Below are 27,019 nucleotides of genomic sequence, written 5' to 3' on the forward strand. Positions count from 1 at the left end.
GTAATAAATATTCAATCGTCAAATTGTGAATCAACTAGCGCCACTCGGTGGACAAGTTCTCAGCTAACATGGTTTTCATAATGTATACTCTGACATTCCTAACAACTTTCCAACAAACAAAACCGCTCTTTTTTTCGTGCTTTGATAAGAACATAATTATGATAATTAAAATGTGTATTCAAGCACACTAACTACATCTGATGGAGTGATCCCGAGTTAAAACATTTGCTGTTTGACAAACTTTGAATTCCCGCATTCTTCAATATACTATAATTTGTGAGTAACTTGAACCTAAAATCGTTTTGTCTGTGTTAAGCGAATGATTTATATCATGCATTTTTCGAAGCGCCCCGAAGTTCCCAACTAATTATCTGTCAAACTACACTGAATTGTTGGTCTAAGTATCTACAACAAGTTTGCCAAAGATTGTATAGCTCTCTCTGTCGACCGAAACGAGATAACCGTTCACAGTCCCCATCAGTCGAAATAACGGCAATAACGAATCCGGCAACAACGATTACCGGCAAAATCGAATCCGCGTTGTAAGAGACCCCACTGTACTAGTTAATGCACAAAAAATCCCTTAGTTTCTATCAAGAATCGGAGCGGAACATTTTGAATAGAATACCACAGTATTATATATGGGAATATTATTGATATGAGAAGGGCATTATTACTCCACAAGGTGGATTCAAACAGGTTTTTAAAGATAAATTTACTCACTTACACAATTACGGATTTTATTATATTATTTTTGATTACGGTACCTAGGAATTTAAATAAGAATTCATATTCATCTCGAGCTCTCGGTAGAAAAAAAAATCTATGCTACTCAGAGCAGAAATCACCGTAAACCTAAGCCCTGTTTCACTAGCTCATCACTGTTCTAACAAGCGAAATGTCTGTTTTTCCATCATCCACCTGCGGAGCTAGTTTTTCGATCGCATCGAAAGAGCGCGCGTCAGAAAAAAAAAAAAACGAACAACAAACTAATGCCAGTACATACCAGCGAACACGTGTTATGTTACAAAAATAGCTGGGCCTAAAAATAAAAGCGCCATGTTACTGGTTTAATAGGTGTGCTAATTTTTCGTTTCTATCTTGCTTTCTTCTTTCGCCAGCCGTTGCCATTTTCCGAGACTTCTAGTAAGTTTTGCTGAAAATCTTAGTGATGCAAAGAAAAAAAAACAACAACCGAATGCCGTAGACGTGAGAAGAAGCTACCCAGTCAAAACGTGCGGCTGGGTTGTTGCTGACGGAGGAAAACCAATCTACGAAACGAGATTGAACTTTCCAATTCCATATGATCGCGTGATACGTTTTATGTTAAAATAGAAGCTCGAATCGATTGAATCACAAACAGATCGCAACCAACGCAATCGTAGACCGTGAATTAAATCAAGAAGGATTGATTGAAGAAATCCGTTTCTGTCTGGCTTGGTTAATTAGATTAGTTGCGAGTAATGGCGAGGAATTGCTGTTTTCTGTTTGTGAACACCAATCCAAACCAGCATAAGTGGAAGCAAGCGGAATGTTGGCTTGGTATTATCTGCACTGATTAACATTGTTCAATTATTGAGAAAAATGTACTCATTTATGCAGGATACCGTGAATATTTGAATTAATGTTTTAACTACACATAGGGTTATCAGATCTATCTCGTCTTCATTATAGCAAACCATTTATTTTGCACGGAAGGACTAATACCAAATATATTATATATCAATATTGATCATTCCCGGGAATCCAATATAGATCTAAAAAAATATCACAGTTACACCATCTCGTGACGGAAAAGGTTACTCATTCATTATTGTTGTTTAATAGTTTTCTTTCAGTATGCACCAAAATCTAAAATGTCAAAGCTATAAACTACTTAGATGGGATTTTTCAATATTTTAAGTGTTGTTTTTTTTCTGATTAAATAAAATATCGCCTATAAACAATACGGCAATCAACATAACAAATCGTTCAAAGTTCTGTGTAGAATTAGAATTAAACTTATCGTCTTCAAATTCAAAAGTTATGCAGTGGTGTTCAACTTCTCTGAAAATAAATCGACCTAATATTCTGTATTTATACCACTGGAATCGGAAATCATCATCATAAACCTGAATAAATTGATTTTATCTAAAATCATTAAAAAACTTTCTTCGGAAATGTTGGCGAAATTCTGGAATCAGCATTACAATGAATTCGTTTCGTTCTGTATTAACATTTAAAGTTTTACATAGATAGAAAAAAAATACAAACACTTATATTAAAAGGGATTTTTGATTAAACAATGTAGTCTCTCTCGAATTAGTAAAAGATTTCTTATACAGGATCCGCCATGTAACTTTTTTTTAAACATACAATAAAACACAAACGGTTCATCCGATTTCAAAATTTAGTTTTTCATATTAAAGTACAATCCTTCCGGTTAATTGTGGAATATAATTTCATTCGAATGGCTGCCTCGGCTGGCCTTGCAGTACACCATACGGTCCGTCCAGTTTTTAGTACATTTTCGATTGTATGCAGCTTTATTTCAGCCATGGCTGCACGAATGTTGTCCTTCAAGGCTTGAACTGTCTTTGGCTTGTCCACAACCCCCGAAAGATAATAGTCTAACGTCGTCAAATCACAGCTCCGAGGCAGACAAACGACATCCGAATTTCGAAATTCGATCTTCGAAGACTGTGCGCAGAAGATCGATCGTTGCGTTAGCTGTGTGGCGCCGTCTTGTTGGAACCAAATGGTGTCCAAGTCTTCCTCTTCAAGTAACGGGAAGAACTAATCGCTAATCATGGCGCGGTAGCGCTCGCCATTGACCGTGGCGGCAGCTCAGGCCTCATTTTCGAAAAAAATGGCCCAATGATGCCGCCAGACCAAAATCCGCACCAAACCGTCACTCTTTGAGGATGCATCGGGTTCTCCATGATAACGTGCGGGTTTTTCGTCCCACAGATGCAACAATTTTGCTTATTCACATACCCGCCGAGATGAAAATGTGCCTCATCCGAGAAGATGATTTTTTGGCACACATTCCGCAACATTACCATGATTTTCAAAGTAAAACTGCACTATTTTCACGCGTTCCTCAAGCGTATACACAACCATTTTCGTTCATCGGAAGGATAAAACTAAGTTTCTGTCAAATCAGAAGTGACATTAAGGTTACCAATGTCGAAATAACCGCTGGTTCAAAAAAAAAGTTAGATGGCGGACCCTGTATTTGGGGTTGTTTGATTCCGTGTACTGATTGGGAAAGCTGTCATATGTGTATAAGAAATTTGTAGTGTATTAGTGACCCTTTTTGCCACCGCATTGTTACTGTGATTTCCCTTGGGAATCGCAAGAGTGATCCATATTGATATATAATATACTTGCTAATACCTAACTTTAAAAGAAGGTGGGAGTCCTTTTGCATTTCCTTGAGATCGTTGTTATGCAAAAGCCCTTACTTAACATATACAAGAACGATGTGCCCGTAAGAAGATAGAGAAAAATTAATCGGACGCTTTGAATATATGACACTGATAAAAATGTTGAAAGTTTTTTCAAACGCTCAGGAACTAACTGAAAAATTGAGAATTAAAAATAAATTTAATACCTTTTTTTGTTAATTCTCGTTTAATAAAAAATTTGGTGTGTTATAACCAATTAGTTTCTTTCAATAAATTACAACTAAAACAATTTGCAGGCATTTGCAAAACCTCAAGATTGTGTTGAAAATAGACATATACCTACCAAAATATGTTTTTACAGCTTAAGAACAATACAATTTCAAACTTTTCAAAGAGCCACAAAATATTTCCTGAACAACTAAATTATTTTGCTTACAAAAAAAACTAATTAATTCCAAAGTGGCTCAAAGTGTGAATGTCGTTTCTATTTGTGTTAACAGGATTCAATATAAATGTACTTTAAATTGCTGAGATCTTTGCCATCAAATTCAAATTCAATTTTTTCCATAACAATACTGAAGTAATTTGTGTCAACAGATGCACTGGTATGAAATTGAAACTAATGTCGTTTTCGTTTTTAAATTGGACTACACCGGGTTAGCGAAAGCTGCACCTAAACCGTTCGTTTTTACCAATTGCACCACACCAGTGCTACACTTTTTTTGCACCGATACCACTGGTGTAGCACTCATGAAAAGTTTGGTGTAGCTCTGTGCAATAGAATCGTTAATTGTAGTCAATGGTTACTGTTTATGTTTTCGTCATTTTTGTTCGTTTATTCATGCCTCAGTGTAGCACTGCACCGGTGTAGTGCAAATTAAAAACGAAAACGCCATAAAGTAATTTATCACTCTTGAATTTTCTTCAAAATAACAGATTTTTCTTAGAAGCAAACCAATTTGTGTGTGAAAACATAGGCTGGGTTTCCTGTCCTAATCCTATTCTGATTCTGTTTGCAGTTGGAGCTGGGCTAGTTTCAGTTATCGTCAAGCGAAAACGACTCATTAAATTAAGCCTAGCACACTTTGAGTAAATTTCGCTCTTCGGTAATTTTTTAACGAAAACTCTCGGTATATATAAGAAAAAATAATATATGCGAGTTTTCTCAGACGAAAATGATTTTCAAATTGTACGGTAAATCTGGATAATCAGCGAGTACGGTAAAAATACAGAATGAAGTGTATAATCAAGTTACTATTACTGAGCTTCTGTAAATTTGACTTTCAATGACAATTAACTGTCAAACTAGGACCACTTTGTAGAGGCTGTAGCCGCGTAGCGTATGAAATCTGCCCCAAAAAGAATTCATTCAGCTCTACCACATTTGAAAGCGTTTGGACTGGAGGTAATTTTCCCAAAATTGTTACCCTTTAACTGCAATATTGACGCAGCTGTAGTGGTTCTATTGATTTTCATTCTGTTTGATTTTTGAAGCGACCATTCCACAGAAAAATTTAAAACAATCAGGCATGTTTAAGCATTGTCGGGAAAGTTTACCATTTTTTTAATTTTTTTGGAGATGTATTTCTTGCATTGAAAAATACTTAAAAATTTACACATTTACAAGAGAGCTTGGAGAGAAATGTAATATACACAGCGAGCCACACGGTTTTACGCTAACAGCTGGCCTCAGCCCTTCAGTTTCAAATCGTTTTTGTCTTGCTGTCTAGCAACAACCTACCTCCAGCATGCTATGAGTAGGACTGAAACGTTAGCTTTATTTTCGCTTATATTTATAGATTCGCGTGCTTCCAACAGCTTCGCTTTTGCATCGCTTGACCAATCAGAGCGATGCTCTCTCTTTGATACATCGCTTACTCCTTCAAAACCGTCGTCTATGGGAAATCCGGTATGCCGGAGATTTTTTGCAGACAAAATAAGACACTGCTAGCTATTAATCAACATTTCAATGATATACAATTAAAAATACATGGCTATGAACATTCAAATCAATACGTAGAAATATTTCCAATCAAATGGTGACATAATATTAATAATTGATACAAAATTGATTGAGCTGTAATTGTTCAAAACCTGACCACATTTCTACGTGTATTTTTCTTGGGTTTCTAGTTTGCACCCCTATATAGAAAACAAAAATGTGTTCCACATTTAAAAACATAACAAAGAGATAACTAACATGAACATAAATCGATAAAGTTAATTGTTCTTTGCAAAAAGTGATCGAACTTGAAGTTAATTAAAGTAAATGAATATATTTTTATATTTATGCAAACAGACAGATATTTATGTGACAGGAAAAATGGAGATAATATCAATTCTATCGGCAATCAATAAGCGTCGTGACGAGTTGAATATAGAGAGAATTTTTGATTTGACATACCGGCTCTCAGGCACTCAATAGATGGTGATGTGTAGAGCCTAGTTAGCAGCTGTCCAGTGACATAAGTTATCCAATCTTTATCGTATAATGTTGCTAGTGACAGATATCAGCTTTGACTAGTGACAGATATCAGCTCTGACTGGTTTTGTTTTTAAGAAAATTCAAATATTGAGCGTCTCCAAATTTTAAAAAATATGAAATCGAAGATCTTCAACAGGTCGAAAAATTATTCGTTTATTACTAAAAAATTTAGAGTGGTATCGGATCTGAAAAAAAATTCAATGTTTTCAATGCAAAAAATAAAGGGTGATTTTTTTAAAAGGAAAACACACTTAGAAAATTTCGCAGAATTCGGTAATATTTTACAGAATTTTCAACAGCTGACCGTTCGGTAAACAGTTCGGCAATTCAATTGATTGCTGAGCGTTTGGTAATGGAAATTTGGTTGACCTGTCAAACAACTACCGAACATTCAGTAAATTCAGTGGTGTTAACTAACGGACGGCTCGGTAATTTTTTGCTTGTTTTGGTTGAAATTAAAATTAAAAATCAATTTAAAAGGTTTTCGGATTTTCCAAATATATATAACTTTTCATTCATTGATTACGCTGTTGTATTTTGGAAAAGTATATTCCTTGATTTTTCATTGCAGTGTGAAAAAATTTAGCTCCAGTCGTCTTTTGGCAAATACCTAAACTTAAAATGTGTTTGAGTTCATCCAGCGTAATATTTTCTTCGCCATTGATTTCAATGTCGAAGTTTGAAATTTCATCCTGCTCATCTGTAGGTGAGAAACCGTTCAATGTTTCCACAAAGTGGACATTTTAGTCGGATGTTTATCAATTATATGTCGCTTCAAGGAATAAAAATTAGCATAGCGCGCATTGCATTTCCAAAAAAGTGCGTTAGATGCTGAGAAGTGTCCTTTTTTCATGTGGTTATTTACGTGTCGATGTAATTCAGACACATACCCGGGGATATGATCCCGGCAGTAAAAACATATTATTACCTGGAAAATTTTAATATTGGTAAATTAAAGAATGAAAACTGATAATTTCAATAAGGCGTCCGTCTTCCTCGTGTAACCGCTGGATTACCTGTTCCATCTTCACTCGATAAATCAATATTTTAGAATGATTGCAATTCTAAGCGTTTAAAATTCTCAAAATGGTTACTGTTTGACAGTTAGTTTTCGTTGGATTTTATATTTACCGAAGTTCGGGAATCAAAAATTATTTTACCGTGCGGACGGTATGTTTTTTACCGTACTCGACGACTAAGGAGTGTATCGAAAAGTAGTTAGCAATATTGATTATTGAATAAAAAAGCGAAACAAAGAACATATTTTGACATCAGTTTTCGATATATTGTAGAAAAATTACATTTTTATGCTTTTCACTGATTATATTTAAGAAAATCTAAGAAACGCTCGCACTTTGGACTTGGCATTCTTCATTAAATTCTGCACAGTTACTTTTGTAACTTTTCTGGTGGCAGCTGTCCAGTTTTTATTTAACTCCTGCATGTTTTGGGACACTGTACCTTCCTCCCGAAAGTGCCGCTTGACAATTGTCCAATACCTTTCAATTGGTAGAAGATCCGGACAGTTCGGTGGGTTGATGTCCTTTTCCACGAATTGTACATTATTTTTTGACAACCACTGTAGTACGGAGTTGGCGTAGTGGGCTGAAGCCAAATCCGACCAGAAGGGAGGAGGAGCCTCATGCTTTCTGTACAGTGGCAGCATTCTCTTCTTCAAACATTCTTCCTCGTACACCTTGGCGTTAATTGTGTCCTTCGTGAATAAAATTGACGATCGCAAACCACAGGTACAAATTGCTTGCTAGACCAACACCATCTGCCCAAACATTTCCATCGCCACCGTGGTGTCAGCGTCGTCCAGGTCCTGGTACACCGATTTCGTATAATATTGCGGTCCGGGCAGCGCTCGATAGTCTTCCTTGGCGTAGGTTTCCTCGTCGATAAGGATGCATCCGTTTTTATTCTGTGGAATCCGGTTATACCAGGGACTTTTTGGCACCTTCTTTTTCTTGTACGTTTTCAGGGAGTTCCAAACTTTGATCCGTTGAATCATCCCGATGCTGGTGTTGAATTGCTTGGCCAAATCCCGCGCGTCGACGCCGATTGGTTTTTCCTGATGTACTCAACCACTTTAAAGTCCCGCTGGCTGGGACCCGTCTTCCTACCGGATGGCTGGGACCCGTCTTCCTACCGGATCGGGGCAAATCCTTCATGTAAAGGGTCTTACCGAACTTCACGATAATATTTTTGACACTGGTGTGGTGCACTTTCACACCGTTTTGCAATTTCGTTGTACGTGACACCACTTTCTGAGCACTAAGTGTGCAGAATTTTCTTTCGCGTTTCCGGATCAATTCGACTCATCACTGAAACGATAAACCGTACCGAAACCAATCCATTGCGCAGCTGTTATTGACATGTAAACAAACATGTCACCGCAAAACACGCTGCAAAAAATTAAGCCATTTCAGAGTAATAACTGTTTGAATGTTGCTAACTACTTATCGATACACTCCTTATTCATATTTACCGTATCAATTGTGCTATTTTAACAGAATTTTGTAAAAAATTTGCGTGCAACTGATCGTACTGCAAAAATTTGCATAATTTTTGTAAACTAAAATGCGTATACCGGAAATTCAGTTATTTCTGATGTTTACCGAAAGTTTTCGTCAAAGAAATTACCGAACAGCGAAATAAAATCTTAGTGTGCAGGATTTAATTAAAAAACACAAATAATTTGAGAAAATTTATGAAATCTTTATTGGAATCGATAGAACGATCAATACAATTTAATGCTTGAAGATGATTTTATGCAAATGTTGGCCGCTGCTCCGCTTTGATGGCCCATGCACAAGATCTAATTTTGGCACACTCGCTCCAACATATCGGCCGAATTTTCACGAATAATGCTACCGGCCCATAATCCACACCAAACAGTGACTTATTTTGGGATGCATTGGTAGCTCTTGCAATGTTTCTGGCTGGTCTTCACTCCAGATGCGACAATTTTGCTCATTTATTCATTCAACCGGAAATGAGCTCCGTCGCTGAACACAAATTTTCCAAAAAAAGTGGATATTCATCCAACTTTGCCAACGGCCATTCCTGATTAAATTATAGACAAAACTGAGCAAGTTTGGAAATGACACAGGACACGATTCACGCGTGATCTGTCAAAAACAGTGTTGTCAAAAAATGTTTGGGAAAGTTGTGTCAAGTCCAAGCTCATTCAAATGCCCCAAATTCAACCCGATTATAAACTTTGAAATCGTGAAATTTTGTTAGAACCATTTAAAACATCTCTAATGTCAGAAGCCTACTTTGACTATGTTTCTGGATTTCATTTACATCTTTCAACGTCAGGTTAGACGTTACACTTCATGTGTACAAAAAAAGTGTCTTGCAAATAGCATTAACTTTACGTCTGCTCAGCGGATTATGTTGATCCGGGGGTTTGCGTCAGCATAATCTGCTGACGCACTGATGAGTCGAAGACGAAACGTAAACTTAAGAAAATGGTTATGTGCACCTAGCATAAACTTGGGGGTAAAAGTAAGCTTTTTCCCCTTCAAATTACCACAATCTGTACGGCCAGTAAGCCGAAACTTGTTTCGTTCGAGACGTCAGGTTAGACGTTACACTTCATGTGTACAAAAAAAGTGTCTTGCAAATAGCATTAACTTTACGTCTGCTCAGCGGATTATGTTGATCCGGGGGTTTGCGTCAGCATAATCTGCTGACGCACTGATGAGTCGAAGACGAAACGTAAACTTAAGATCTTTCAATTATTTTATTATATTCTTTGCTAGCAATTTCTTGGACTTAAATGGAGAAAGTGAAGCAACATTGATAAAAATTCGAACACTCTGCATTTTCGATGTATTTGAACCAGAATGGACATTAAATTCACCAAAGTACATTTTATTTGTAAAATTTTTCAAGTAAGCATTTTTTTTCAACCATCCGTCTAAGTTTTAATTTTTTTTTATTAAAAAATGTATTCATTTCATTCCAGCACAAAGCAAAACGTTGTAACACCATACTTTTGGAAAGCCATTGAACTGCAGGAGGAGCGAGGAAAATTGACACTCCATTTCTTTGAAAAATTCTATAAAAAGGCGCAATGGCCATCATTTTTTCAACCGGAAATGACGACACGGCTCGATGAAAAGCGAGAAAGAAGTGGTGTCTATTTTTCGTTAATCGATTTAGATCGATTTTTAAGTAGGGGACACCGGGGCGAAAATGGCAATAAAGCTTGCTTCATTTAGAACTGGAACAAACTTTTGCTCATATTGTGGCGCTCCTGGTGGACGGATTTGGAAGCTCTTGGTGGCCACGTTTCGGGAATTTTGTCAGCTTCACGTATGATTTGTGACATTCCGAAAATCGACTGTACTTTGTAAACAATCAACATGGAAGCCGAAAGAAGGAAAAAAAAATGTGCACAGTTATTTGGAAAATCCATTGTGGTCTGCATCTAGGCTAGCTAAACAGCTGAAATTGCCCAGAAATACCGTATGGCGCGTTATCAAACGGTATAAGAAAACATTGACGACGATTCGGAAGCTTCAAGCCGATCGTCGGAGTCGAACTGACGACCGGAAATTGCGTGGTAAGATTTTGAAGACGATTAAGAGGAATCCTAATCTGTCGGACCGTGATTTGGCCAGAAAATTCGGTGCTGCCCATAGTACCGTGAGGAGAACTCGACTCCGGGAAGGAATCAAGTCGTATCGAGCTAGCAAACAGCCAAATCGGACCATGAAACAGAATAGTGTGGTCAAAATTCGTGCTGGGAAACTATATGACCAGGTGCTGACCAAGTTCAACGGGTGTCTTCTGATGGACGATGAAACCTGTGTCAAGGCTGACTTCGGTCAAATGCCAGGTCAAATATTTTACTTGGCGACGGCTCGGGGGGATGTTCCAGCCAAATTTAAATTTGTTTTTGCCGACAAATTTGCAAGAAAATTTATGATTTGGCCGGGCATTTGCAGCTGCGGCAAAAAAACGAAAGTTTTCGTTACAAATAACATCGGAACTATACCAAAAAGAGTGTCTCCAAAAACGAATTTTGCCGTTCATTCGATCGCACGACCATCCCGTAATGTTTTGGCCAGATTTGGCAAGCTGTCATTACAGCAAAGCCGTTTAAGAATGGTATGCAGAGAAAGTGGTCCAGTTTGTTCCGAAAAACCTTAACCCACTCAACTGCCCCCAGTTCCGCTCTATTGAGAAATACTGGGCAATCATGAAGAGGAGACTCAAGGCAAAGAGAAACGTTGTCAAAGACATCAATCAGATGACGACCTGGTGGAATAAGATAGTTAAAACGATGGACGAAGAAGGTGTGCGCCGCCTACTGAGCCGTGTTACAGGAAAAATTCGAGAATTCCTTCAAAACCGTGACGAATAATTTTATCCGTATTTTTTCTTAAAAGTATGAAGAAAACGCTTCATTTGTATAAAAAAAGATCTTGAATACAATAATAAATAACTGAAATACAGGCAATTGTCTTTGTTCCAATTCTATTTGAAGCAAGCTTTAATTCGAACGCACAATGTCACATCTCATCGGCTGTAGCGCTCTATACGTGGGCCTGAGCATTAGCTACAAATGGCTTATGTTCATTTGACATGTCGTTCATTGAGTTGAGTTAAGTACTTAATACTACCGAATAATTAGTTAACGGTTATAGTTAGCGAAATGTTTTCTTCAGGAAAGTTACTAGAAATTGCAATGGCTACAATATTGTCCAAGACAGCAATTCTCTATCTGCCTCCAGTGAAAAGTTATTTTTTCTTTTTGTCTTTACACACGTGCTGGAACATGGTCGTTCATTTCCATAAGACCGCACCAATAACATCAGTAAAAAAAAACTACACGATAAGGTTGCCAAATAACTAAAGGCATGTAATTGCAGTTTTTTAGATCGGTTTTAAAAAGTACCTAAATGAAACGCGGAAAATAATTGGAGCCCAACCTAACGATTATCTATACGTATAATAAATTCATTTAGCAATCAGTTCGCATAACTCGAACCATTCGCGATGATGATCGACGGCTTCCGCTAGGTGCACCACAGAAGAAAACAAATAGTTATCCTTTAGCTTTTTATTTTCATCTATCATCACTACGCTCTTTCGGTGCGAATGATTTTAGTTTCGGTGTTTGCATATAGAGCATTCTATGCGTCACTAATGTCTCGTATCGCTGCATGTCAAATCAACTGTGTACGCACTACACTAACAATCTTCCCACCACGTCGTTGGATACGACGCCCCAACGACGCATCTGGTTAGAATAATTTTCGTTTGTTTTCCTACGCTATGCTATCAACTGCCACCGTTCCTCACTGACCGGGAAGTTAACACTCTGGTACTGATTTTTCCGCCTACTTTGCTTTAACGCTTTTCGTTACGCATTATCATACAGATGAAGTGGAAGGCAGTTCCGAATTGAGTGAAACGAATGTGTATTCAGCAGTGATGTGTACTGCGCCACTTTTTTCCAGGTTTTCACCGTCTGTACCAATATTGTTGAACAAGATTTGAAATAGAAAGTTTTCGCATTTCCAGGGTTCAATTTAAAATCGACGTAATTTCGGCACTGATCGAAATAACCGACTGTATCTTGTAGACTATATTTGCTTTCAGACTATATTTGATTTCATACGAAGTATGCGTAAAATTTGATTGTGTTCTGTTCTTGTTCATATGGTCGACTGATAATCGAACGGCAACTGACATCATTTGTTATAAGTTATAAGAACAAACTGAGAAAAATGTTCGAAAATAATGCTAAGTGGACAGAACATATCAAACCTATTCTGTGAATTACTACTGAGAGAACATCAAATTTTATTGAACCATATAAAACTAATAACTATTCTATTTATATCTAAACAAAATCCAATTTCCAGCTGTCGCTTGATTTGTACCTAATCTTTCTATCTATTCCCATTTCTTTACTTTCATTTCGTCGATTTTTCTACTATTTCTGGAACAAAACTTGTTCGGTGAGTGCAGCTAGTTGCGCGTAAAAGAGAAAAGGATAAAGAAAAGGTGTGTGGTTTGTTATCTAGAGTGTGACAACTGACGTAGTAGTGCCAATGGCTGAACGAAATATGAGCACTTGTTTGAACCCAACGAAAACTAATCAATTCGGCCATCTTTATTTTTATGCACATTTTGCTTCAATTTCGTTCAGCGAACCGCAGTGATTCAGCACCAACGCTTCATGTATCAACCGTGGTGAAACGCACCCTGTAAATATTGCAGAGTTGCACATGAGAGTATTTATTCCGACAATGTCCATATAGGAGTATTTGAATGATAATATTTTGTCCTGTATCAAACGATGGGATAGGTTTTTGTTTTTAATATTTTCTTTTTGATGACGATAGTGATGAAATTATATTAACGAAAAGCTGTGCTATTTAGACCGTTTTTCTAGAGATTTTTAACATACTTTGAAGTTAAGGATGTAGGAACAAATTCTTGAACAAAGCACCTACATTTGAAAACCATATTTAAATCAAACGTCACAGACATGAGGATGAGATTATTAGTTAAATTAATAGTTTGTTGTTCACAAAGCAAAGAACCAAAAATATCCTTCCCTGTAATTCTGATTTCTGCACTGAAGAAGCCTACAAATAGTAGACGAAATAGGTGTTTGTACAAAATATGACGGAAAACAATAGCATTAAGGAGGAGGATTTCCCGTGTCTTTGTTTTATAAAGCAGCAAATTATGATAATTTGAGAAATGCAGTGCTGAAGTAATAATATTACCATGATGAAAAAGTTCCCGGAATTTATTCAGAAAATTAAAAATACAAGATTATTCATCAGAATCGATATTTTGCCATTCATCAACTGCAACACATTCCCCATCGACTGCAACTTATGGCAGCGCCTTGATCCAATCCTCGAAACATTCATGACGTTTTCGCTTGATGCCAAACCTAACACAGTTTCCACCCGAGCTGCAGTCAAACTGTTTGTTTGAAACCGGTTTCGAACCTAGTTTCAACGTTGTTGAACTGAAAATCGAGTCAGTTTCGAGCCTGGTTTTTTTATATCAAGTTTCCTCAAACCCCCGTTGCTAAGTGCGGAAACAACACAGTTTCGTCAAAAGTGTTTGTTTGGTGAAACTACCCTGGGTCAGTTCAGTTTTCTCAAGCGAAAAACGACATCAGTTTTCGATAGGGCCATCAGAGCCGTCTGCAATTTTTCCATAATCTCATTTCGGGTGCTGAAACGCGTTCGCAGGAAGCCAAATCAGGTGAATGCGGTGGTTGCTGGATGGTAGAGGAAGATGGGGTAAAACGCACTCCCGAGGCATAATGAACCTCTTGCTTTTTCTCAAAAGTAACCAATTTTTTTCACTGAAATCTTAATGAAAATGAAATTCCGCCATAACAACATATTACTATAAAATTTTGGTAGCGATGGTTCAATGATATCTGGAAAAATTTTAAAAAACCAATTATGTTTCTGTTATAAGAGTAATTTTTGATGTTTGTTCCATAGTAATTTTCTAGGGTGAGGAAGACGATTTATAATTATGTTACCAGTGAACTTCTTTGCCAATCATTCGAGTTTCTAAAATTAGTTCTAATACAGACGATGTGTTTGCAGTTTTATAGAAAATTTCTCGTCTCAAATTTCTCGTCTCATATTTTTGGGGGCAAAACGACCCGAATTGTGTGAGGCGAAATGCTCAAGAATTCGCTTACAAAAATTATCCATAAGTTATCAACGAATAATAGTGAACAATCTTCCACCTGGAAAATATTTCGTCCACGAAAAGTCCAAAGCTTTCTTCAAATAAGAAGATGAAGCTTTATGAGGGTGCATATTGCCCCGTGGTTGTCATGAGCTATAATCCGTTGTTTTAATGGATGTTTACCCGTTGTTTAAGATCATCCTGCCTCTATGTTCAGATAATTGTCACTTCGCGTAGTTTAAAATGTATATTTTTCATGTTTTCCACGATCGGGCGTCATTTTAATCGAAAATTTTCAAGGGTTTTGGAAAATAAGATATTTCATGTATTTTTCAATGCATTCAGCGAGTGTTGTACGTAATTTTGAGAAATAATGATTACGGAAGATAGTCATGCATGAAACTTTTCCGTGGTATTCTCTATAGTTGAGATATAGCTACATTTCCTTTTGGGGGTCCGTTTTACCCCATCTATCCCTATTCCTTTCGTTTTTAGCCAAATGTTTGGCTCACGCAAACGATCCAAAAGCAATGTCCAACTCCTCTGCCATCTCTCTAATAGTCAATTTGCGGTCTACGGTCATCCATTCTTTCATTTTGTTGATGTTTTCGTCGGTTTTCGATGTCGATGGTCTACCGCTTCTCTTATCATCATTCACAGACTCGCGGTCACTTCTGAAACGTTCGTGCCACTGATAAATGACTGTTTACTTCAGAGTATCGTTGGTGAAACACTCTTCTAATATTTGCAATGTCGTCGCACCATTAAAACCGCAAAATTTAATGCAAACTCGTTGTTGCAAATTCAATTTCATTTTGAAAATTGTACAACATCGAGGACACGCACAATCGCAGATGTACTCAAAACAACGTAACTTTTACAAATGTATAAAGTTGAAAATTTGATAGAATATCAATGACAAACGTGATAACCAAAACAAAAAAAAATAATCTGGTGACTGAAAGCGCCACACGGTGGTGATTCCGAGAACTTTTTGATCAAGGTAGTATTTCTTCTTTGGCCAAATACTCATAGGTAGTGAATATATTCATAAGTATAATCAGTGAACCCGACTGATAGAGTCGATAGAGTGACTGACCTCTAATAAAATTAAAGATATATCTGCTGTATTGTACGATAGGTACAATACAACAGTAATATCTTCAATTTAATTAGAGGTTATGTATCCGATTCCATGCCCTTGATTCAAGTCAATTTTGTTCATTCAAATACTCCTATATACTGTGCGGAACAGGTCAGTTTGCTCGCAAAGATAAATCTTTGATTATAGAAAATGAAAAAACTATAGTTTCATAGCTATTATTCTGTCAACATTTATTCTTTTTTTGGGCTTTGGGCACATAGTTATCATCATTATTATTTATTCTAAACGCAATCTTGAGCTCAATGAATCAACCAATAAATTGCAAGATCTACAAAGTCTTTCGCGAGAAACGAAAATTAAAACTGAATGCTAGGGCAGCTTTTTGCTGAGATCCAGCTAGCTTAGATATCAAATAATCAACGAAAGAGCGAATTTGAAATTATTGCAACACAATTAATTTATTATAAAATCTCATGCATTCATCATACTAAAAACCAATTTTGCAGGACAGTATTCTACACATATTAGGCGCAGTTTACGTATATAGAGCCGATTAATATTCGGTACCTCTTTCTCGTTTGGTATTCTTCTGAATTCCCGTTCTGAGTTCATCTTGGCTCAATAAGTTTCAGTAGTACGCAGTTCATTGAACTCATGTTCTTGGGTATAAAAAGAACTGAATTAGACACCAATTATTTCAGCACGCCTTTAAAACTGTATCATGAATCAAAATTCGTCCAAAATAATTCAAAATTATAAATTGACATTGCCGGTTGCGATAAAAACTTCGCTTCTTATCCGCAAATGCAGATAGTCTGCCAAATAAGGTATTCCGATGTGACTTTCTTATTCTTATTTATTCTGAAAAGATCAATTTTGAGTCCTAGTGGTCCTAGTGATAATTTCTAATACCATGTTTAAAGTTGGGTTATGTAGAAAATTGACGTCGAATACAGAAGGTACACGATTAAATTATCTTTATACAAGGTGAGATGAAAAAACTGCAACAAAGTAAAACGCCATAATTTTTTCATTTTTTTTTTAAATTTTATTGAACGAAAGCAAAAAATGTCGGAAATAACATCAAATTTGAGAATCGGTTTAGATTTGTTCGAATTGGCCACCTTTGGCACGAACTATGGCCTTCAAACGGCCAATGAAACCATCACACGCTGCCCGAAAGTGGCTCTGCGGTATTTTGTCCCATTCTCGGCGAAGCGCTTGCTTGAGATGATCGACACTTTGGTATTTTTTAGTGCCAACCTTGCTTTCCAAAATACCCCAGGCACAATAGTCCAACGGATTGGCATCCGGAGATTTTGGTGGCCATTGTGCGGTGGAAATGAAGCGAGGAACCTCATTTCTTAACCATTCTTGGGTGGCGCGTGCTGAGTGCGATGGTGCTGAGTCCTGTTGGAATGTCCAAGGTCTGCGGCCGAAATGTTTGCGTGCCCAGGGCTTCAGAACTCCCTCCAAAATATTTTCGCGATAGATTTGCGCATTTATTTTGACCCCACGGTCGATAAATACGAGCGGCGAGCGACCATCGGCTGTTATGGCGGCCCACACCATCACCATGGCCGGCTTTTGAGTTCTGGTGGCCAACCGAAGTTGCAAATTTTCAGCTGACCTCTCTGGCAAGTAAACACGATCATTTTGTTTGTTTACAAACTGCTGGATAACGAATGGTTTCTCATCGGAGAAAACCAAATTCGGCAGTTCACCACTTTCGGCCAAGCGAAGCAACTCTTTAGCTTTTTCGAGTCTAACTTTTTTTTGCGCATCAGTAAGATCTTGCACTTTTTGGAACTTCAATGGCTTTAGTCCAAGCTCATTTTTCAATATTTGCCGAATGGCATATTGCGATATGTTCAGCTCACGAGCCATTTTTCGGCCACTGCGACGCGGATTTCGTTCAATTCGCTTCTTCACTTTTCGAACCATTTCTGCCGATGTTGCTGTTTTTTTTTCGTCCACTTCCTTGACGTCGGGCTACGCTACCAGTATCACGGTAACGAGCGATGGTACGAGACACAAAAGATTTATTCACTTTTAAATGCTGGAGGGCTCTAACGATAGCCACTTGTGGTTTTCCAGCCAAATGCAAAGCAATCACACTATCACACTTGAATTCCATCACAAATAACTTTTTTCTGAAAAATTCCCACCAAAATGCTTTTGTGCGCTTGTAAATAATATAATGAGCTGTCACTAGAATAAATCTGACAGCTGTGGGACGAGCGGTTTAGAAATGACAGCAGTCTGAAGTTGGTTGCAGTTTTTTCATCTCACCTTGTAAACCGCTAACGACACCGTGTATTTCATAGTTGATGCGGCGTAGGAGAAGTCGAATAAAGGTTTTGTTACGGACATCCCAAAGATGATCATTACCCAACTAACCACAACGCATTATATACTTAGATTAACTCCACCTTGTATAAATTCAGTGCGACTCTCTATAAATGCCGTAAAACGACTGAAAAAGGTTATGGTGACAATGAAAAGAAACAAAAATATACAAAACTCGAAAAATACATCATAACTGTACTATTATTAAGACATCTTTTGAAAACGAACGGAGATTATAAAATAAATAAATTTTACTTTATGACAGACCAAAACAAAACCATTTCTTATCTGGAAATCTGTTCAAAAATCGATACATGAATTGATTCTAATAAATTGAATTCGAATGTTGTGTTGTGTTTTATTTTGAATTTCTTTTAGTATTTATGAGGATTTGCAGTAGAGGAATGCAATGAAATGTAATCAGAAATGGAAGGTAACGAAAGTTGTGACATGAAAGGAGAGGGGGGTTTGAATTTAAAAAAAATTAGGCGTAATTTTACGTGTTTTACTCTAAATAATACTTTTTTTTATTTTACGCGATTTTACAATTCAATATGCTTCAGAAAATTAAATATTATGAAATGTACATTAGAGAATTGTTTGGTTTCATATTAGTTAAGGTCGTGTGCATCCAAGAATTTTCTGGAAAAAAGAAATTAGTGTATAAACGCGTGACTAGTGACTTTTGTGTAACTTTTGAGTGTGGTATATGCTCGCAGTGAAAACATTTTAAACACTCTTTTAGCCAAAGGAATAATTTCTTTATTATCAGAGATTCATTCACTTATATAGTCCATCCTCTCCTAGCCTAGCTAATTAATTCTAACAGTTAGGATCTCTAACAATCCGGAAGGAGGAATTAGAACGCGCAATATAAATCGGATTTAACCAATGTGACTCGTTGTGTCGCGTCGGCCATTGTATATTTTGTGGATAAGAGAGGAAGTAAGGCTTCTTGATGAGCGTGAGCGGATGTGATACGGAAAGGAGAGGGCGATAGCATATTGGGTTATTCTCGTGAGTGTCGGTTTGAATTAGTGTGTGTGTTGTTGAGTTACTGTCATTCTAGGTCGTGCTGACTGGTATCGATTGTGGTCAATGGTGGGGCATGAGGGACGTGTAGAAGAGGAAAGTGTCACAGGCCGTTTTGTTTTTGGGTTCTGATTTCGATGACATAACAATTTGAAACTTGATGCTTCCTTGTTTCTGTAGTCGAATTTTACGACCACGGCGTTTTTCGCTAGGTCACCGGAAAGTGCAAGTACTGACATTTTAGATGGCTTCATGTAGGTAATGTTTTTATTTTATGTAGGTTTCTAGGAATTCGTGGAAAGGTGCTTTTACGGGTTTTTGTTAAGTGCGTGTGTGGAAGATTTAGTCTTAAATATTCATATTACATGGTCTGGGATGGGTGAGGAGATTTAGTCTTAAAGGCTCGTATTACAGTAGTGCTATATTCAGCAAATTCACGTATTTTGATAATGTCTGTGGAAGTTCTTGTCCATAAAAAACCTCCTTGGAATATAGGCTTTAAGATCTACCCATACAACCGATGATATAGGTGAGTTTATTTTTTGTGGTCCGTTCTCGTGGTATTACGTTCAATTAATGGGTTAATTGTGATGAATTGTGAAGAAGTATTTGTTCATCCAAAAACTACCTGGAGTTCAGACCTTAAGATCTACCAGCATAACAAAGTGCATTAACGAACTTATTGCTCGTGATACCACATGCAAATAATAGGCTTATTGTACATAATATACGTCATCCAAAAACTACCCGAAGTTCCGGCCTTAAGATCTACCAGAATAACAAAATACACTAACGAACTCAATCTTCACTTTCCATACTAGTGATTCACTGGATGACTGAAAATATTTCTGAAACAGATCAGAATAGACAAGTTACCTCCACAACTATGAACAGCATGAACAGCTGCCGATCTTTAGACTTGTTTTCACTGAAGTTCTTGGACTACTGAGAACATTCCTGCAACAGCTTTAAATAGACAAGTAAGCAATGTGTAGCTCTAAAAATATGAACAGCAAATAAAAAATTGACATGACCCGATTTAGTTCTTGCTGTGGCACAGTGTAGTCCCTAAGGACAATATTCCAAGCAGTTCTTGTATCTTGGAATATCTTTTCCGGATTTCCATATTCGAAGAGTATGCTCAGATAGTTCTAGATGTTTTTGCGTGTGGACGTAGTTAGATTTTCTATGTTATTTACACTAAAATCGAATGGAATGGAAAAATCTTTTTTTTTGCGTCAAAAACTAGAATTAACACGATGTTTTATTTAATTTACACCCCCAGCCTCCCCAAGTAGCAAACATTGTTCTAGTACTGAATTTATAACCTCTTCTCGCAACGATTATGCGATTGGAAAAGCGCACATTTTCACAAGAAGTTTCTTGTTTCATATGTTTCACAACAGTAATATTTGCTAAGTAAAAACCGGAATTGAAACTGCTTAAATGATCTTGTCGTACAGTCAGTTGAAAAACTGGATGTGGAACTTAATCCATTCAGGTTTTTGAGTTGGTTTCACTAGCAGTAATATGAACGAATTTTACATCTCTTACAAAAACGTGTTGAATCAATTGTCTAACATATCTAACAAAAATAACCGATCTGAAGCAATCGTGAAACATACCAATTATAACAAGTTTTAATTGCTACTTGGGTCCCTCCTTTTGCTCCTAAATGGAGGTTCCAGTGTATAAAAATTTCGAGTAATAGAGACTTTAGTAACAATGCAAATATTGTGTTGTTTACACGAAATCGCCCCGGCCAATGCATAGGGCGTTTGTCTCACAAACTTGTTATCGTATGTTCGAGTCCCGACCTTTTTAGTGTCAGTAAGTTCGTAGCACCAGCCATGCTATCGTTCTGTAAGCTATGGATCGGCTGTGAAGTCTGTTGAAACAGGAGGTCAAATTCCACAAAAGGATTGCAATTCCACGGCTCAGCAGATACGAAATCATGAAGTTTGACTCAGTACCAATCTACAAAAACCACCAATTGTCATTGAAGAAAGGCCGCATCTTCAGAGCAGCAGATAACATAAACAATGTTGAAGTATAGCAAGAAAATCAAAGGACCGAGATGGCTTCCCTGCGGAATTCCAAATGATGCCGAAAATTATTCGGAAACACAATCATAAATTTGAACTGCAAATAGAAGATTCCAGCGATATGAACCGCCAAAGCCCAATTGATGTTGAAAGTTTGATTACTTGGTTGATTTCTTAGAACACGGAAGAATGATCGGCAAAGATTAACATTCACTTATGACTTATGAGTGACTCACAACAAGGTACATTTTGAACACGAGTGGTGTTTTCTTTTGGGTACGATGAGTGAGAGTCAGCATGAGTAAACACTAACTGCGAGTGGGTTACTGCTGTGAGTCAGCCCGCAATCTTTCACATTATGTTAGGAATCACTCCAAGAGCGAGTCCATATCTACACACATGGAATGTGAGCACTCTTCCAGTGTACTGGCAGTGTGCTGCGCACGGTAGTTTTTTTTGGCAAACCGAAGCTTAAGCGAGCACCATGATAGTCTTGATTCCAGTTATTGTTTGTACGTACAGTATTAACTGATTAACGCTGCTGATGTATTTCACAGCTCCTCGAAAAAATAAAAAGGACGGATACGATTTTCACTAGCAGATGATAATATTCACATATCGAAAGTCCAATACCCAATAGCAGCATGCAATGCAAATACAGTAAAATAACATTCTGAATATTGATTACCGAGAAAAACATTTCGTTTTAATTTCAGGATTGTTTTACTATCATGGTCTAATTGGATTAAACCCAATTAAACGCTATTTAGTATGAATTTGATTTATAGAAGTAACAGGAGTTCAGGGTTTTGCGCAGTGTTTGAAACAGCCCTCCGGTGAGGGGCTGGTTTGAACGATTGTTTGTGTTCGCTCTAGTCCTGTACTCCTGTTAATTCTCTGTACGAAATTCATGTAAATAGCGGTAATATGGTTGAAACTGCTACATGAAACAAGCTTTGTGATAAGATTTTAATTATTTTCGTTATAATAACGATAACGAATGGAACCTCAACGCAGCAATAGAACTTAAAGTTCGAATAAGAGTTCGTGTGGAAGCGAAAGAGCGAGTAGGAGTTTTCATGTGTGTAATAATCAAAGAGTAAGCAACAGCAAGAGTGCGAGAGTGGAAGAGCAACGGGTGCAGTAGGAGTGTGCATGCTTGTCTGTATACGAGTGAGTGTTTGAGGGTCAAAAGGAGCACGACTGAGGTGAAGAATGTTTCATCGTCACTAACTAGTTAAAAATGCCGTAGAGCAATCATGCGAAAAAAAAAGTGTGTGGAGCACGCTCACAGGAGAGTCTTTGATGTTTAGGTGGCACATGAGAGAGCAGAATTTGTGCAATTTGAATGAGCTTAGCAACACTGGTTGAAAAATGTGTTTGTTTTGAATGCTGTCAAATGCTGGAGACAGTTGAAATCGAAACAAGAATCGCAATGGAAAATCAACTTTTTTTTTTAGATGAAATCTTTTCGCGTCGCTTCAAAATGTCAATGAAAAAAACATCGATGGTTAAAGTGTTCGCGAAAATTGTGTTCATTCGATTTGAAGAAATGTATGATTCCACAACAAGTGTTTATCGAACAGCGGTGTTGTGATAAAGTTAACCTTGCTGAAATGAAAAAAAATTGGAAACAAATTAGAAAACATTTACTGTATGGTGTAACAAAAATCAAACAATTCACACACATTTGTACTCCTGTACAGAGATATAGAAATAAAAAATATTGCTAATGACGAAATGTCCTCAATCAATTGTATGTGCGTTCGTCTATACTTAATCGTTTTCGTTAAATGCATGTTATTGAATGATCATCTCGCAAAAATTTTATGCTTCAAGCGATTGGTTCAATGTTAAAAGAAAAATGTCCATCATCTTTCATGGTTTATAAAAAAACAGTTGCTTTGGCCCAAAAAATGAAAACAAAGATTCCAATGCGTAGAAGCTCTACGCGCAGAATCAGACATAAGCGCACATTAACCTACAGTTGATAACAGTTAAAAATAAAATACCTGGGCTGGAAAAGCAAGATTAAAAAATCGTCCAATCCAGATTACTGCCAAAGAAGATCACTTGTGTTTTTTCCCAACAAAGATCACTACTGATCTGATCATTTTAAGATCAGTTGATCAGTGATCTTAAAATCACATCGATCAAAATCGGTAGTGATTTTAAGCTAAATAATTATTGATTCATGAAAGATCAACCATTGCATGATTCGATCAGCTTTGATCTTCGTGGAGGGAAATCACCAGTGGTGGTAAATTGCGAACCGAACGCCGATGCTTCTGCAAATTTACTCAAAACTGTTCACCGAGCGTAAGCATGCGATAGGTTCGAAAACTATTCCCTCGTTTAATGCGAAGGTGTCCTGTGCTCGGCGTTCGGCGAAGCAATCTGTTTCGAACCGTTCGGTTGGCAGACCATCGGCGAGGGTCGAGTAAACTGCGTTCGATGCGATGCTTTGTTGATTTCAAGTCTCGCATCCTGGTTTTGAAATTATCAATGCACACGTGATCAGCACAAAAAGAATTCTTTTGCTCGATTGATAAAACGATCAAAAGCAATTGAAATGACATTATTTGGGACATTATCAGTGTGCGTAGGGTGGCTCGTTATGGAAAATAGTAAGTTTTTGATCTTTTGCAAATTTTATGGTTTTTTGTTATAGAACCAATAACAATAAGAATTGAATAATTCGGAACGTTTTCAGCGAGTGTATGGTGGCTGAATATGCAAAATTTGTAAACTTTTTGACTATAATTTGGACATTTTCAGTAAACGTAGAGTGGCTCAATAGGAAAAAGGGATTTATTTTTACTTTTTCAAATTCGATGTTTAATAAATTGGTGAGTCAATAGCAAATAAAATTGAGTTATTTCAGGCATTTTCAACGAGCGTATGGTACCTGTATATGGAAAATATTTTGACTTATGTCAATTCGATGCTCTATTGATTGGTGAATCAATAGCAGTTCAAATAAGATAATGTTGAACATTTTCAGCGATCGTAGGGGGGTTTAATATAAAAATTTGAAAATATTTTGATTTATGCTGTTCAATTGATGAGCGAATCATCATTGATGAGCAGGTAGAATTGGATGATTTTTGACGTTTTTAGCGAGAGGTGGTTCAATATGAACATTTTGACTTTTGCATGTTCGATGCTATATTCACTAGTGCATTAATTGCAATTAAAGTTAGTTAATTTTGGATATTCTCAGCGAGTGCTGCATGGCTTAATATAGAAAATAGTAATTTTTATACCATTTCCAATTCCTTACCAGTAATGGTAAAAAACATCAAACACCAATGCTTTGTACATATTTGTTCAAAAATATTTTCCTAGCAAAAATATGCAAAAGCTGTTCATTCGGTTTACGGTAAAGTTCGCTTGCTGTTCAGCAAAGCAATATATTCCAAACCGTTCAGTTGACAGACCATCGAGGAAGGTCAATTGAGCTCCATTCGATGCGTAGTTTTATTATTTATGGTTCGATGACATGCCTACCTACAGCATCAAAACTAATATTCTATTTCAGTTGATAAGCAAAGAAATAGCGCGTCAAAATCACAGGCACTTCGATGAAGATTTGCATGTTTAAATCCTATGGTTCACCACCACTACTATTGATATATTCAACAATACGGCATCCAATTTGCCAAAACAATTCACAATTTCTCATATGAAGTTGCGTTACCACCGAAAAAAATGCCTAAAATTCTAATATTCTAATTGCTATCAATTAAACATTGAATTAGCAAAAGGTAAAATATTCCCATATTTTTATATAAAGCCACTCTACGCCCACTGAAAATGTCCAAAATTATCATATTCGAATTTTATTCAATAAAGCATCGGATCTGCAATTTCAAATACTAACATTTTTCAAATAGGACCACACTACGCTCGCTGCAAATGTTCTATTGGAACTGCTATTGATTCACCAATGAATAGAACATTGAATCGACATTGAATAAATAAATAAATTGATTAATAAATTAGTGAAAAATTTTAAAATTTTCCGAATAGCACCACCCTACGGTCGTCGAAAATGTCAAAACAATCTCTATTAAATGGAATATAAAATCAGAAAAAGTCAAAATATTTCCAAATTTTCATATTGCGCCACCCTACGCTCGTTGAAAATGCCCAAAATTATGCTAAACGAAATGCTATTGATTAACTAATCAATAGAGTATCGGGTTTGCAATAGTTTAAAAATTTGCAATTTTTCGCATTGAGCCACTCTACCTACATTCACATAAAGTATGCAAAATTATTTAATTCGAACTTCTATTGATTCATCAATCAATGGATCACCGACTTGAAAGTAGTCCAAAATTTCACAATTTTCCATATATAATAACCCTACGCCCACCAAAAATGTAAAAAAAAAATTTTTTTACTATTGATTCGCCAATTAGTTAAACATAGAATTTCGAAAAGTCAAAATATTTACAATGTTCTATTTTGAGACACCCCACTCTTGCTGGAAATGTTAAAAATAACCATACTCTGCTAAACTATCCAAACACTCTAACGACCTGCCGTAGCTGACAAAGTTCGGTTCATCCGAAGCAACAGCCTATAGTACTCGAATCGGATGTTCATGAACATACTAGTAACGATAGGCTCACAAACTAAAGCATCGGTTCTTTCACCATCAGCATCGCTTCTTGGTTCGGCGATGCTTGCTCGAACGATGGTATTGGTAAATTTATACTCGCGATGGTGGTTCGCTTTTTGGTTCGGAACGAACACGTTTTGCGTGTTCGGAATCGATGCTTTACCACCACTGGAAATCACATACGATCAGGTTCAGGCATGAGTGCCGATTGATCTACATCTAAAATCGTTGATATCCCGCTGTGAAAATTAGTGATAACAGTAATCCTACAGGAATTAATAATTAAGAGTAACGCGTGTCAATGAGACATTCCAAATCATAGAAAACTGTCAATTTTATATCTTCTCACACTCTTTACCACCAGAGTTGGGGAAAATACCGGTTTCGTTGCGGTATGGCTTATGTAATTTCAACGTATGTTCTCGTTTGATGCACCCCATGTTCGAATTCGCAACCGATTGTTTGATTCGCAATAAAAAGAATGCGAGATTAAGATAAATGAATGCTAGATGAAGGTTTCATGAAAATAATAAGTTTGGATCGTAATCACATTGCTATTGTTAATTCGGTAGCATTCATTTCGCAATAGCAATACCCAATGCGAAATTAGTAAAAAAAAATTCACACCACGTATAGTGATTAGAGCGACAAAAGACTGTTTTAGTTCCAGTTGTTTGACGCTGATGTTCATGCACTAGCAATAAAACACTTTTTGATATGAATTTAAATTATAGCAGTAACATGCGCGAAGGGTTTCAAACACACAGCTCGTGCTGTGTTTAAATAGCCTTAGCATAACCTGCACTCCTGTTACTCCTTTTGTGTATGATATTTAAATCATAAATTAAATTAATCAGCTGAATAACAACAGCTTTGTGATTGTTATTATAATTTATTATTAATCACAGCATACAGGTTATTAGTTGGATTGAAATTCTTTCAGTCATCCTCCTAGTAAAGAGGCTATGATTTTTCTCAATCGTACCGGAACCGCGGTTCTGTTTTTTTTCCAAGTTTCGGTATCGGTTATTGTTTGGTAATGGAAACTGTGTGCTTTCCTTATCTCTTTCAACACATGTACGTACCGATGTGATTTATAATCCACCTTTGTTGACCACCTATCATTAGATTCCTCAAAATTAGAAAATTCCTATTCCCAGCGGTTGATGCAACCAAGCTTATATAAATTGACTAAAATTATCAGTGCATAACTTAAATTCAATCTTTGAAAGTATCATCTTTCAATACTCATATAAGGCAAATTTATTATTTTGGCTATTTTAC

At 36.8% G+C, this 27,019-nt stretch overlaps 1 protein-coding gene across 9 annotated transcripts in view; it reads left to right on the plus strand.

The window, feature by feature from the left end:
- Window positions 1–27,019, plus strand: part of LOC131434942 (small conductance calcium-activated potassium channel protein) — an 880,455-nt gene that overhangs the window by 295,133 nt on the left and 558,303 nt on the right. For 6 of the 9 annotated variants that reach the window (XM_058602251.1, XM_058602255.1, XM_058602250.1 and 3 more), the window contains exon 3: window positions 12,871–12,906. The exons of the other annotated variants lie outside the window; for them this stretch is intronic. In XM_058602251.1, the coding sequence (XP_058458234.1) occupies window positions 12,871–12,906 (36 nt within the window). The remainder of the gene's footprint in view (window positions 1–12,870; window positions 12,907–27,019) is intronic. 9 annotated transcript variants of the gene reach the window in all.

This window comes from Malaya genurostris, chromosome 3, assembly GCF_030247185.1.
Source record: "Malaya genurostris strain Urasoe2022 chromosome 3, Malgen_1.1, whole genome shotgun sequence".
NCBI lineage: Eukaryota > Metazoa > Arthropoda > Insecta > Diptera > Culicidae > Malaya > Malaya genurostris.